The 15,013-nt window shown below is 42.1% G+C and overlaps 1 protein-coding gene and 1 long non-coding RNA gene across 3 annotated transcripts in view; one reads left to right on the top strand and one right to left on the bottom strand.

The window, feature by feature from the left end:
* Nucleotides 1-15,013, bottom strand: part of psd3l (pleckstrin and Sec7 domain containing 3, like) — a 71,223-nt gene that overhangs the window by 42,171 nt on the left and 14,039 nt on the right. For both annotated transcript variants that reach the window (XM_028971681.1, XM_028971682.1), the window contains exons 3-4: nucleotides 12,809-13,790; nucleotides 11,727-12,206 (exon numbers count right to left, since the gene is read on the bottom strand). In XM_028971681.1, the coding sequence (XP_028827514.1) occupies nucleotides 11,727-12,206; nucleotides 12,809-13,790 (1,462 nt within the window). The remainder of the gene's footprint in view (nucleotides 1-11,726; nucleotides 12,207-12,808; nucleotides 13,791-15,013) is intronic.
* Nucleotides 8,513-13,874, top strand: LOC114785423 (uncharacterized). Its single transcript, XR_003749060.1, has 2 exons — nucleotides 8,513-9,301; nucleotides 10,606-13,874. It is a non-coding gene; the product is annotated as an uncharacterized LOC114785423 (long non-coding RNA).

The following is a 15,013-nucleotide window of genomic DNA, read 5'->3' as shown; positions in this document are numbered from 1 at the left end:
AGTTCCATGAACCTTACAGATTATCTGGTATAGAATGCAAATCCCTCTGCACAAAGGACTAACAGATGTTAGGTGCATCTTTAGTTTAATGCTAAGATGCTTGGTTTTTTTTTTCCTAATGTGATACACATTAGACATGATTCCTGCCTCAACCATAGCTGTATTATACTTGCAATACAGCTCGCCCCTGTATGTCCTTGCAGATTATTTTTCTATTCCTCCCTTTCTCTTGCTCGCCGTCAGAATGCCGGGGGCTGTTCTGATGGATGGAGAAGATGAGGAGAACCAAGCTCCTCCAAGGGTGGGGAACCTCTCTCCATTCCTGCACCATGACTCATCCTGAAACAGTACTTGCCATCCAGGCACTTCAGATGAGCAGGAACAACGCAGGCTGACCCGAACAGAACACAACAGTTCCATTTCCTGTAGCTGGATCTGCTATGAGTCACAGCATGCAAATGTATCATATTCAAAACTTCTTAGAAAACCTTCTTTCCTCTTTCAGTTTTAGACCCATGGCAGAATAAAGAGTTTTCAGGAGCTGCTATTTGTAGAGGTCACTCACCACAGTGTGTATACTTTAAAATTCCAGCAAGTACACTTCTGATAGCTGACATTTCAATTCAGTACTATCCTTACTGTGACCAGAACTAGTGCTATGGCACTCGTGTGACCATATCGAGATTTAAATCTTCTATTTTAGTAAAAGGAATTTTAACAAAAGGCATTAAATGCATTCCATGCCCCAGACCCCTGTTGTGTGCACAATGAAATTCGTCCTCTGCATTTAACCCATCACCCTTAGTGAGCAGTGGGCAGCCATGACAGGCACCCGGGGAGCAGTGTGTGGGGACAGTGCTTTGGTCAGTGGCAGCTCAGTGGCACCTCAGTGGAACCTTAGCGGATCGGGATTCGAACCGGCAACCTTCTGATTACAGGGCTGCTTCCTTAACCGGGAAAAGTTAGGGATACTTGGTGGATGTCATACATACGGTGTTTGTTTCACTTCAGACATTTTGGAATAGGGGTGATACACACACCTCATTTTGTGTTTTCCATATAATGGTCTCATTGTGTATAGGTGTGCCTTATATTGGGGTCAATACATAGAGACAACTTTTCTCAATGTGACATCAATTTCAACATTCTGTGGCTATAAAAAGCTGGTATTGTCAGCAAGTCATTCCAAGTTCATCATTCAAATAGCGATGAACACACGATGTCACTTAACGGACGAGCAACGTCACCTGGCCATGGTTGCTTGTGAACTTGGTCTGTTTCAAAGTGTCATCAGCAGACTTGCATCAAGACACAGAACTACTGGCAGAGTTCAAGACAGACCCAGGAGTGGAGCCCCGTGAGTGACAGGCCGCAATGATGACCAGTACCTAAGGACCTACGCACTCAGACATCGTTTTGCAACTGCCACAGAGCTGCAGGCCCGTTTACAATGCGAGGGGTACTATGGCTTCCTTTGGTGGAGGAGGTGCATCAAGAGTCAGCGCAAAACAGATTTGTTATTGTACATTGCTCAGTCACTGCACTGCACTGCACTCAGTCACTACCTCAGAGACATCATAGAATCCATCATCACCCCCCAATTCAGCCAGCACACCCCAAACCTTCTGTTAATGGATGATAATGCTCCACAACATCATGGCAGAATTGTCACAGCTCAATTTCAGGAAGTTGGAGTGCACATTTTTTGTTGTCTAAATGTTTGGGGAAATAAATATTCAACTATTGAAAATGGTGTTTCTTCTCATACATTATTAGTAATATCAAAGGGAACTTTTACTTATTTAAAAAAATTCAGAGCAAACAGGAAAAGCACTGATGTAAACTTATTGTGAGTAGTGTATATTGAATTTAGGGGATTCAAATCTACAGCATACATTTCTGCCATTAACATCAATCATGTGTGGGCAACAGCTGAAGGTCAGTCCAGAGGAGGAGAGCTTTCCAGTCTTGCATGTCCAGAGACACACCCTGAGGCCTGCATGATACTTAAAATGGACCAGAACAGAAGAAAAGCAGGAGGACCTCAAATTCCTGACTTCAAGCTTGGATGCTATCCTTCACTGGATTTATGAGCAGTTAAAGAAAGACTCTGTAATGTATCTTTAAATGTGCTTGTGGGGAACGAGTGTTGCACATCTGGCACAGAATTTCAACATCTGAAATTTAAAACCAACGTAATGCCAACCATTCAAAAGCCCCGGTTTCAAAGGCTTTGTTGCCACGTCTGCTCTATATATAAAAAAAAAACAAAGCCGAAGGAAAAGCAAACTCTATCAAGCATGTACGTTTACCAAATACAATAGAATAATGTAAGTTAGTTCAAAGTAAATGTATTAAGTTATTAAGTAACTATTTGCTCAGATAACTATTGGAAAATAGTTGCGTGTTTCTCTAGCATCACCTGGCAACACAAACCATTGACATATGCATCATAAAAAAATGGCCAAGATACCTGAAACTAAGGGCTTTGGAAGTTACTGACTCAAACTAGTCAAACCAAATAAAAATGATAAGAATATGAGGACAACTCTCCGCCCTTCTTCCAAAAAAAGTTAATAAGCTATTTGAAACAAACTCACTAACGTACACGTGAAGCTAGCAGGATGTGTGCCGCCGTTTTAAACGAACCGCGTCTGTTCTGAGGCACCGCCACACGTTCGCGCTCATGAAAGTTGGTTTACCTGCAACGTCTTCCCAGCCGCGGTCACAGAAGCAAGTCGTGTGGTCGAATCTTGCGAGGTGCGTTCACTTAATAAAACATTCCGCCGAGCTGAAGAACAAATTCGGCCATAACAGTTCCTGTCGGAGCAAGTCGACTAAACTCGCGCTCCATCGTTAAACGCGCGCCGAGCTCGCCAGAAGTATCGCGGGTTTTTTTTTTTTTTTTTTGTCGTTCTTGTAAAATCAATGCTCATCATTCACCGTCGGGAAAAAAAAAGTGGAGGCATATCCCAGAAACCCTTGCATCGAGCCTGAAAGAATCCAGAGGAGCCCCCGCTGCATGCGAACTTCAAAGGAGAAATAGGCTGCAACATCCTGGCTCGCTGCTGGACTTCACTATGCAACTTCCCTCGGCTGGACACGCGAAGAGGGGGGGGGTCCAGATCGTCGACTATCGTGATAAAATCCCACAAATAACACTCGCACTGAAATGTCGTTCCTGTCAGCTCATCTGTCATTCATTCGTGTGCAACCGCAAAATCTGTATTGTATATTTTCTGTGGTCCTTGGTCTGCAGGGCATAAGGAACATTGTGCTTTGGAAAACGAGAGGATTCTGATTTTGATGCACTGTTTAGTGTGTTTGTTTAAACTGGAACACAAAAGCCGAGATTGTACCCACCCAAGAAGGGTGCAAGAAGCCTAGTGGGCAACACACTCGCCTATGAGCCGGAAGACCCAGGTTCAAACCCATTGTGTCCCTGAGCAAGACACTTAACCCAGATTTGCTCCAGATTTTAAGTCTCTCTGGATAAGGGCATCTGATAAATGATGTAAATGTAAATGTAAGGAACAATGTAAGGTTTTGACACTCCTTTTGCCACGTTTAGCACTAAAGCAGAGAAGTTTCTCAAAACCTTTACATTTACAGCATTTATCAGACGCGCTTACACAGCGCGACTTGGGGACAGTCGAACTGGAGAATCAAAGCAAACATCTTCACCCTACACTGATTTCCAATTCTGTCTTACAGGTTTCCCCTTCCCACAGGCCCAACTGCCCATAACTGTAAATCTGGTTATGTTCCCCCCACACCGCACTACAACATTAGCCAGTGGCCCAAGGATGGTTTGAGGAACATAACGTGAGTCTGAGGCGTCGACTCATCCTCCAAATTCTCCAGATATCTATCCAGCCTGGCTGGAAAAACAAGTCCACCCCACAACTTACAGGCTTGGTGCCATATACCACAGCACAGATACCATCACGGGTCTAGGGGTTTCCCATCAGGTCAACGCCGTTTTGGCTTTAAAAGTGGGGTCTACTGGAGCCATGCAAATTCGGCTGATGGGGAAGTGTTTCACGAGAACAGTCATCTAGGTGCTGTGACTGAAAGCCTCACTTCCCCTGCGAGACTGGAGCCCGCAGGCTGACCACACTGCCGCTGTTTGGTTTTTCTGAGGCTCTGAAGGGAGTGTCCCTGCAGCTGCATAAATATTTCACAGCAAGGCCTGAGTGGACCCATGTCACCACTGCAAGCCCCGGGTGACAACATGTCAAGCTCGCCGCTGTGTCCTGCCACGCACAGACCAACCTTAAAACTGAAATAATCTGATAATCATGAAGATTTCCATGTCTGCCGAAATACCTCTGCGGGGCACAGCTACATTTCAATTAGAACCCAAATTATGTCAGTGAAAAGAAAAACACATTAATTGCTCTAAATATTCCAGTGATCCTGGCTATTAACCTATAATGGGGAAGGCAAAAAGCAGGAAGTAATTCTTTCATTATGACAACCTAGAACACACAAAACACCTACTGCATTTCACTTCATTAATTACAACAGACTCAGCAAGTCTGTCTAAGGCTCCTACTGCAACTTCAGCATGATAAAAATGCCGCGACAAAATACTGGTTTTGAGAAGAGGATCCTTGATTGAAGTTTGGTGTACTAATTCTACATTGCCCGTATAATTAGTACACCACTGAGCATGATTGGTGCTCAATGTCATTGTACTAACTGGTAGTCCAAAAGCAAAAAGTATGGTTTTAATTTCCATCCATTTCAAAACAAGGACAGGGTCACTGTCCGCTACTGGACAAGCAGGCCCGACAATTCTCTTCTCCAGCAACATCCTTCTGCTCCTCTCCTGAGATACCCATGGATTTTATTAGGCCATGTAGAGGATATTTGTGCTCAGTCTACATGTTTTGTCAAACATATCTAACATATCTGAAAATTGTATACAAGCCGAAATGACCCTGTTGATGACGTGTAATTTGTGTTAAATAAAAGTGTAAATGGCCATCAAGGTGCTCTGAACCCTTTTTCAAGGTGCATAGGGACACATCACTTTGGTCATGCAAACATAATTGTGTTCTGACGAGTCCTTCTTAAAGGCTTAACAGCAAAAAACGTCATCATTAGTGGATCATGGTGGCACACCAACACTGGGAGTTAGCACTGATAGCTTGTATGTGTGTGCATTTGTTTTTACTAGCTATAAAAAGAGCTTAGAATGAGCAATATTATTCTCCTCTTAATGTTTAACTGATCCAACTATTAACTGGGGTAATTATTTTTTGCATCTTTTACTTCTAATGTAAAAAGACCAGCTTTGGACATACAACACCTCAGATATCATGAATAACGTCTACTAAGCATTAGGCTTGTCACAAAACCAATACTAAGGATGGTACTCGATACTGTTTTCAATACTCCATTCTATAACACCACATAGTATATAAAGAAATAAATGAATACATTGATAAATACATAAAAAAATGAATGTATAAATAAATAAAACTAATAAATGAAAGAAATGTATTTTAATGCTTTTGAGCAGAACTAAAGAAAAAGCACTCCTTGCCAAAGTGAAAAATATATGCGTGTTGTGCAATTGCATAATGTTAAAATGCGTAGAGAGAAGCGAAGACATAGCCATTCTTATAGTTAGGATACTTCAACAGTATTGCTTCACAGTGGCAATGAAAATATTCATATTATGTTAGAACAACAACTTTACTCCCCTCTTGATACCAGTGCTATATGATGTCGAAATGACTAACAAGCAACTTTTTTATGTAATTAAATTCTGTGACACTGTAACTGTGTAATTTTGCAATGTAATATGTTACTCCCCAAGACTGCGTTTGAGAGACCAAACTCAATAATGGACACTGTGAACATACAGAATTTGTAAATCCCACTTCTTAAACCAAGATTATTTATTTTAAAATGATCATCAGACTGCACTCAAACAAAGCCGAGATGCTACTGTCCTTCTTTTGGTTTATTAAGAATACCTGAATTAGTCCGATAATAAAATGATTTTCCATTTCCATTTTTATTGCACTAGTCTGTTTCCTGTGCTCCCTTTGTTCATTAGGTCACAATTGCTTTGCTCTGTAGAGCCAAACGTATTAGCATAGTCATCACCATGGCAATGGATTCTGGTCACTGGGAGACTTCTCCAGAGGGACCCATACTTCCCCATGCTGAGATAACTGACAAGTCTTTCATAAATTAGAATATAATTCACGCTTTACTTTTTCCCTGCAATAAATAAAGAGCTGTCAGCGTCCCCCCTGTTTGAAATGGGTAGTGGGAAAATTGAAATCCAGCATTATTCATCGCCTGCACATCATTGTGTCACTCCACCCATGAGCATTATACACAAGGGCAGATTTCAGTAGGCAATTCTATTTAAACTTTAGCAATGCTTATTTAAAAATAAAAATCACCACGTATGTATTAGTTCATTACATAAATGTTCAAACTCTCTATCGCTATTTTCTTCTGTAGCTCTGGACATAACAAAAGCTAAGGCCACATCTCCCATTCTCCTCAGCTGAGATCAACTCAACAACCTCATCTCTCAGTCACGTACACTGCCACTGACCTCAGAAACTCCCTGGAATTCTGGGGATTAGACATGTGAGAGACCCGCCAGAGGAAAAAGCTCATTTTAACCGAGGAAAACAATCTGAACAAGATGACGCTTCTATTACTGAGAGGAAGACTGCCCCCTGCCTCTCAATGGTGTCTTTGTCAACCGATGCAGCACCTCTCATAAATGCATGAAGAATCTTAAGGAAGAAAACGAAAGTGACACACAGCACACCACACGGTGTACACAACAAAATGTGTCCTCTGCATTTAACCCATCACCCATAGTGAGCATAGGCCGCCCTGATAGACGCCCAAGGAGCAGTCTGTTTGGACGGCACCTTGTTCAAGGGGGCTTGGTGGATCGGGATTTGAACCTGCAACCTTCCACTTCCTTACCCACTATGCCACCACTCCCAATATATAACGCTCCTGCGAAGCTCACGTCCGAACGGGAGCATGATTCAGCACTCTGCACTTCCTTTCCCCTACCTGACCCGGCAGAACAGCAGGTCGGGCTTAAATAATGCACGTCAGAGGAAGAAAGCACAGGTTAAAAACACCCCGTGTCAGGCGTTCAGTGCAGCCACGTCTGTGCATGCCATTCTGCTGGGTTGGGTTTCCGCTCCACTCCTGACTCGCCTCCCCCTACCCGCCCACTGTGAGCAAGCAGATCCATTGATGCTTTTATGATTTTTATTGCTTGTTGGTGAATTTCTAAAGTATTAAAACTCTCATTTTGTTTATTGATGATTGATTATCATTATTGATTATTGCTAAACAAGTTTGTTAGGGTTTAATTTATAATTACTGTATTGGTAATTTTGGTTTTCACACACTTCTGTAACAAAATTTTTGGCTCACATGACAAGTAAACTTAATTTTCTGCAAAATGGGGCACAGACAATGATAACAGATGCATCATGGTACCATTTTGTGTAGTTTTGGGTCAACTGTGTGAAGCTTACAAAACAAAAAGCTCAAGTAAAGACTTTAATTTTTTTTTCTTTTTTTTGTTATCAAGGTCCGTTCCTTTGATACAATCAATCATTTTAGTTAATAAGTAATTCTGTTGTGTTTTGGCCTGTACTGACGGGTAGAATACAGCAGTCAAGATACCACTCAAATAACACATCCTGCTCAAGGGCCAATGCTAGTATTTGTGCCCAAACACGCCATTTATAACAGAACAGCATGCCTGAAAGGGCTAAAAGCAGGAGGCATGGGCGTCTGGCAGCGGGTTTACCGGCTCCACTGAGTCACACCTCCGGCCCTGACAGGGCCTCCGGCTGCCTAATCCTAGCAGCCGAGAAGCGACACCTCCTACAGCATAAGCACTTCACCGTGGAGCCGCCCAGTCGGGACGCTGTCAGCTAACCCACCCGGTCCCATCACTCCACAAGGTCAATGCGATGTCACGTTTCGGCAGCGGCCGGCTTATAATAAGCTCCGGGTGCTGCTAACCAGAGTTACAAATGCGAGATACTAAACAAAAAAAAACAAAAAAAAAGACTTTTCAGCATATTATTGTTGATTTATTTCCGTTATAGTGTTATTTGGGACAACTCAGTATGAAGTGGAACAAAAAAGGGCCACAATTCCCCGTAAAATAACACCAAATACAATATTCATATTTTTTTTCATGCGATATATTTAAATGTGTTGTTTGTTTCTGATATAAAAATGCAGTCAATTTTTAATGGAAAAAAACCTTTAAGCAAACTGGGGGGGAAAAAAACAAGAGTATAAATCCCCAGTTCACAAGCTGTCCTGGGTCTGCCTGGAGATCTGCATTACAGCTGCTAAATCCCCAAAACACTTCATGTGATTGCATGAAAGCTGCGGCACACACACACACACACACACAACATCCGTCATTTTAAATGTATTAGTATTCACGTCATATTCTTGCTGCCAGCTTCCTGTTGGATTAAGAACAGTCCACTTCCAGGGAGAACGAGGGGGGGACGCTCGACCTGAAATAAGCCAGCAAAGCAGAACAACCTTGCTTTACCCGCTGCACTTCAGTACTTTATTTATTTCTCGTTTTCTTTTTAAAGGACACCGCAAAAAAAAGAGCCGGTGCTGCCGTCTGAGAGGAAGTCGCAGCCGTGCTGCACTCACGAAGCAGGGAGAAGCCCGTCCGCCCGCCTGCATCCTCTCCTACCTGCCATCGTCATGACGATAAACGGGCATGTCATGCAAGCTGAAGGTCGAGACTTACTGGATGGAAGCGCGCCGCTCAGCATTGGATGGGCCAGGCTGGGAGAAACACCCCGACACAAAGGAGCCCATGGGAGTCCTGCTTCTCACCGAGGGCCGAGGAGAGAACGGGAACAGAAAAAAAAATAATAAAGCAACTCCTAGCTAGTAAACTCTTTAGCTCTCTCCTTCTGCCATGTGACCACTTTCCCTAGTGACTGATCTGACCTACAAGGAGGGACGGAGGAGGGCCGTTTTTTTCCCCGACTGCTCGGACAACACAGGTACCCGCTTTTCTGCTAATTCATTAGAACGGGGGAGAGCAGGGGCAAGCGGTCAGCCTGCGTACGGGGGGCCGAGCAAGTGATCCCATCATGCCACATGCCTAGGATCCGGCTGAAGGAGAGGGGGGGAGAAAAAAAAAAACCCGAACAAAACGCTGCCCGGACTCCTGCCTTGCGCTCCAATCCGCAGCATGGCAAGAGAAGGCTTCGGGGAGCGAATGTAGAGCTGCTCATCAGCTGGGGTGCGTATGAACGAACGAACGAACGAACATTGCGTGGATTTATGACATTTTTGGTGTTTTGGAGAGCAGCGATGCTTCATATCTGCTATGCTAACAGGGCTAGCATGACCGGCCTATGGGACTCTGTTCTGCAGCTGACGTTTATTGATCACACTTGATCACAGGCAATGGCTTCATGCTGATAGCAGCACTGCCATTAAAATGCATTAGAAACCTTTTCATGTACAAGTTTTCAAGTACTTTCTATTAAATGTGGCACAGATGGCATATACATTTCTGATTTCTCATTTGGCGAATGGGAGAAATTAACAGACTGATACTGGAGAATAAAAATATTCACTGTTTAATTATAGACTATTATTAAAAGGTTATGTTGTGGTCAACCATCATAATTACACTACACACATTTTTTTCCGGCATTTGGATATTGTGTTTATCGGTCATTGTCTGTAAATGTAAACCGCAGACGGTCCTCTTAGCCGCTTTAACTATCCTTACAGCTATAACTCTAAGTGTGTGATTGTCAGAAATAATGCAGTGTAGAGCCAACCTTCTAAGATTGATGGGATCAAAACCTACTATTTCCGTTAACACTGAGGCAAAATAACAAACAGAAAGACAGAAAGGAATATTTCAACACAAAACTAAACATAGTAGTTAACACTACTTTATTAAAACTTTGATCAACCACAATTCTAGAGTAAAGAATCTTCCATGATACAGGGTAGGTAACATGTAAATACATTCAAAAGAATTTTATAAAAAAGATTACAGTGTTTGGTTATTTTGTGATTACAAAAGGAACGTGGGCAAAGGCTACAATGCTCTGACATTACAGAAATGTGAAAATGACACATGACCACTAAAGTTCACCAACAATTAGTTGTAACAGGGTAATAGTGAATTTCAAATAAAGTATATCAAATAAAGATGACAGAATCTTCAGTAGCTACAATCTAAAAAGAATCAAATATATTACCGTACTTCATTATACTAATCAGCATTTTAAGATTTTCACTCAAAATATGCTTTTAACAGCATCACTGTTGCAGTCAGTACTGATGTAGCACATTTCACACTATTTTACATATGTTTGACATTACAATGAGTGAATATAAATACAAGACACTCAAATGCTATGCAAAGGATAAGGTTTACACATACCCATGTAAATACTGCTATGATGACTTATGTTTGCTTCAAGGTAATCGTAAAGTAGTAATTAAAGTTATTTGGCAATCTCATCCCGCTTTGCACATTCTACACTGTTTGTATTAATGTTTAATTTGGACATTTTGTAACAGCCAAAAACAAATGACCACCTGCAAAGATCTACACCTGCAAAAGTGGAAAAATCGAATAAAGTCACAGAGGGGACAGAAGTGGTAGAAGACCTCAGGTAGGGACACTACTGGTCCAAGAGTACGAAACAAATAAATATGAAATTCAATATTATTCTAATTCAGTATTCAATTTTATAATACTGAACATACTGAATACATAACAGTTGTTATGTCTAGACTGATTAAATGTGTAACAGTGAAATACTGCATAAAGTGCTCTCACTATATTTAAACATTTGATTATTTTATTTTTTTGGTTAACATTAACATCTCAAGACGGATAAAGAAATAATTTACAAAAACTAGGGAGACATCTTCCTCAAGGCCTAACAGTTTATAAAAAGACTCCACACTCAACTAAGTGTACCTTCAAAATAACCTAATTTATGATTTCCTTCATTCACTTACTTTCAGCTTTCATTTCACATTTTCTTAATTAACACTTTGAACTTCAACGTTCCAGCTCAAGAAAAGAAACCAGAGTCCCACAGCCCCTCTCCACCTGGCAGGCATATTAAATTCTACTTTACTCCAGCAGAGGGCAACAACATACAACTTCTGGTGTGTGCTTCCCAAGGCTCACTTTTAACCCTTTCGGTTGCAAGCACATAACTATGTGAGTTCATGATGGGAAACATACTCCATATCAGGCCACTGCAACAGAACGTCATATAGACGATGGACTGATCAGACCATATTTCACAAAATCAGTGAAATAAAGGCAATGAAACCAAAAGGGATTGTTTACGCCCAACATATGCCTAGTTTACTGGAAATTTAAAACAGAACCAGATTCACCAAAAATAATGGTCAATTATTACAATTGTATCTTCTCATTAATATATAATCAGGTACAAAGAGAAGAGATGCGTTTTATGTGCAAGTATTTGCATACCAATGCTTCTTATGGTGGATCTTTATGAGAAAACCACCCCTTTAATGCATGGGTGTCAAACTCAGCTCCTCAAGATGTGGTAATTAGCAGAGGAGCTGATTGGAGGAAGGCTGGGGTTTGACACCTCTGCTCTACTGCAGGGATCAATCGAATTGGTTTGTAAAGACACAAAGCCACAGAATCCTACCTCGAACAGCCATGATGCCACTCTTTTGGCTCTTGTCCGTTTTTCTCCACAATCCCATTTGCCAGTGGTCCACTGGAATGTCTATCTGATGCTTGTCCAGTCTCTCCCAACATAGCTAGGTCCTCACTTGTAACGTCCACATATGAAGAGGTCACCTCCAGTGCGGCATTCCCGCTCTTTCCTGTGGCAGTGACACTGAGTACTTCCTGTTGACCCAGCTCAGACATCCCGTCCAGTAAGACTCTGTCATCCCTTAGGCGCTGCTGGATCATGGGAGTGAGGGGCATGCTGAAGGTAATGCAGGACTCTGACTCCTCTGCCAATGACAGAGCATCCAGGGAGTCTGTGCTGCTATAGAGTGTGCTGCGTAGACGCTCTGACTCCAGGATGCTCTCGAACTGAGAGCTGAAGACATCCGTGGCTTCTTCACTCGTCTGCAACTTCTTCAGCTGTGGCCGAATCGTCTTGCCTTCTGTGTTTCTGTGGGAGCAATGGATAAATTTAAAACAATTACTCCGAAATAACAATTCAGGGTTACTTTGTCTTGCAAGCAAATATACTAATTAGTCTTTAAATGTTTACATAAGCCAACATGGTGTAGAGCCATAACTTCACTTGTTTCTTTCACATCTACAATACTGCAAATATTGTAGACTCATACCTACAATTGTAGAATAATATCTACATATATTACATAAATTAAGCACTTTGTTTGCACTTTTTGTATATATGTATTCATGTAGATTAATCAGTATATTGTGTTATAAATAAAACCTTGGCCAATGGTCTTTTACTCATTAGCGTATTGTGAGGTCCAAACCCATTGGTTTCCCATAGAAAACACCCCAAAGAAAGTTGAACACATGATTCCATTATTAACCCAGTGACCTCACATCTCCTCTTCTCTTCACCTCACCTCACCAGAAGATATGAAGGATGAAAAATGCTCTTGCTACTGAATTGTCATCACACATTTTTGTATATGTTAAATGTATTAATTTGTTCTGTTTTTTATATTTCAGCACACAATATTACAGAGAATGTATTTTAAATAATATAAATGCAATGGCTGTTCCCCTCACCTGCTTGAGCTGTGATCAGATGCATATTCACTATCAGGGCTCAGCACACAAAGTTCTGGAACAGCACAGAACACTTCGTCCTCAAGAGATTTCAGGATTGGCTTCTCCATTTCGTCCAAGTCCTCCTGGGATTGGTCTACCTTAAGTCCATTACTGGGGACCTCATCTTCTCCGTTCCCATTTACCACATCTCTCCCTGAGCCTGGTGTGCCCTCCTTTTTGCTCTCCAAAAAGCGCAGTTTCTTTGGGGGTTTCTCCTTCGTCTGGCCACCATCCAAAAAGGCGGCAAAGATCCCTGGGATCTCAGCCAGTATCTTGCTGGATTCCTCCAGAGACTCATCCAGCAGCCCCCCGGCACCTCCGACAAGGGTCTCCATGCGTGTCTCTACCCCTCTCCTCTGCCCTGTCTGGTCTCGGTCCACTTCCTGAGTACTGGGGGGTAGCCCCATCACCATAAACTCCACTCCAGATGTGCAAGCCATGCTCTCGCTGGATTTGTCTTGGCCGCTGCTGGCATTCCTGAAGTCTAGGTTGAACAGCCCGGCACTCAGGGCCTGCAGCTCCTCCGTTACTGAGTTGAGGGAAACAGCGTCCTGACTCAGCGCCTGGCCCCAAACGGAGCTGCTGGATGCCAAGAGGGATGAGCGCCCAGGCTCTGCCTCTTCTGTCGATTGGCCAGCATCAGAGCAGCAATTCTGCTGCGCCGGTTCCTGATTGGCCATTTCTGGCTGGCTCTCGTTTTGACCGTTGCAGGGTATCATGGCCAAAGAAGGGCCAACTACCTCTGTGACTTCGTCCAGCTCTTCTGGAGGGACCACGCCAGCATCTCGACACCTGGCCTTCAGACCACTCAGCAAATTTGATAGCTCCCGGTCGATCTCTAGAAACAGTGATGCCTCATCAATGTCGTCGTTGTCATGGACAGAGACATCCAAACTCTTGCTGTTGCTTTCTTCAGCTAAACCTTGGGCCTGGGATGTATCTATAAGGAGAAAAAACAATAATGGGGTCAAATAATTGCCGTGTTAAACAATGAATGATAAAAATGTATATTTGTGTGTGTTCATACAAGAGTCTGTGTGAGTTTCTGTACATTAGCTACAAATCAATAACCCTACTGTTCTCAGTGAGAACACTAGCCTATTGTGTCCACTATATGAAGGTGGTGGACAGTGGAAGTGCTGGGAGGTCTCCAGTACAAACCAATGCTGTGGGTGGTAAATGAAATTTTGGGTCTGTCATTGGCTGTCAAGAGCACACTGCAAACACACTGTGACTCACTTCCCAAGAAATACTTCCTCAGAAGAAACAAAGTGTATTTGCATATTGCCCAGTAAGACTTCTATCTTCACACTCGTACAAACCAAAGCAGTATGAGGTCCGTTTTATATGAGCTATAGCATGAACCCACCTATTGTCTCAGTGGAACTGCAATGACTTGTGGCCAAAAAAGAGAAAAAGAGATTTTAAAATCCTATCTGTCCTCACAAGGTGGCAGCACTCTACATCTTTTGATAAAGTATGGTTCTTCCATAATTAATGCCCTTTTAAACCAAATCATTAAATAGGTCTTTAGGTTTAGTTTTACTGTTTTTATTTCCATATTGCTTTTTGGTACAGTAACGTAAATAATAAAGAAATGAAACATTCATTTGATATTGTAGGTGATGGGCACTCTCAACAAACAGTGATTCTCTCATTTTACATTTACATTTAGATCTGTGATATATACAAAAACACAAAATAATTATTTTTTAACAAAACTTTAAAAACAATCTGTCCCATTTAGCATAGTTAAGATCAGCATGCAGGTGTGGTTTAATAGTTTGGAAATTTTGACTTCAGAAGAATTCCCCCGAGCTCTTTCATGTTGAATCCTAAAATGCCTCCTTTAGACTTTACACCTCCTTTATTAAGAACCCAGCAACGTAGCTAAAGCTAAAACACAAAAAGCCCAAACCTGTTTTGCCTGACACGAAGTTGTCCTGGATACCTGACTTACAAGAAATGGAATGAAGGCCACGCACATCAACTGCTTTTAGAGTCGTGCGAAATGTCACAGGCGTCTTCAATAATCACTTCCTCCATTGTCAGGAATGACGGCCTTAAAAGTAGCTGTGATTCAGCAATAAGGAAATCCCAGAAGCCTGGAGTGATGAAGATAATGATGACTGCTTTTATATGAAAATGTTTTCTCATCTTTCT

This window comes from Denticeps clupeoides, chromosome 3 (genome assembly GCF_900700375.1).
Source record: "Denticeps clupeoides chromosome 3, fDenClu1.1, whole genome shotgun sequence".
Taxonomy (NCBI): domain Eukaryota; kingdom Metazoa; phylum Chordata; class Actinopteri; order Clupeiformes; family Denticipitidae; genus Denticeps; species Denticeps clupeoides.
Note: the sequence above shows the minus strand (reverse complement) of the source record. Positions and strands in the feature narration are given on the sequence as shown.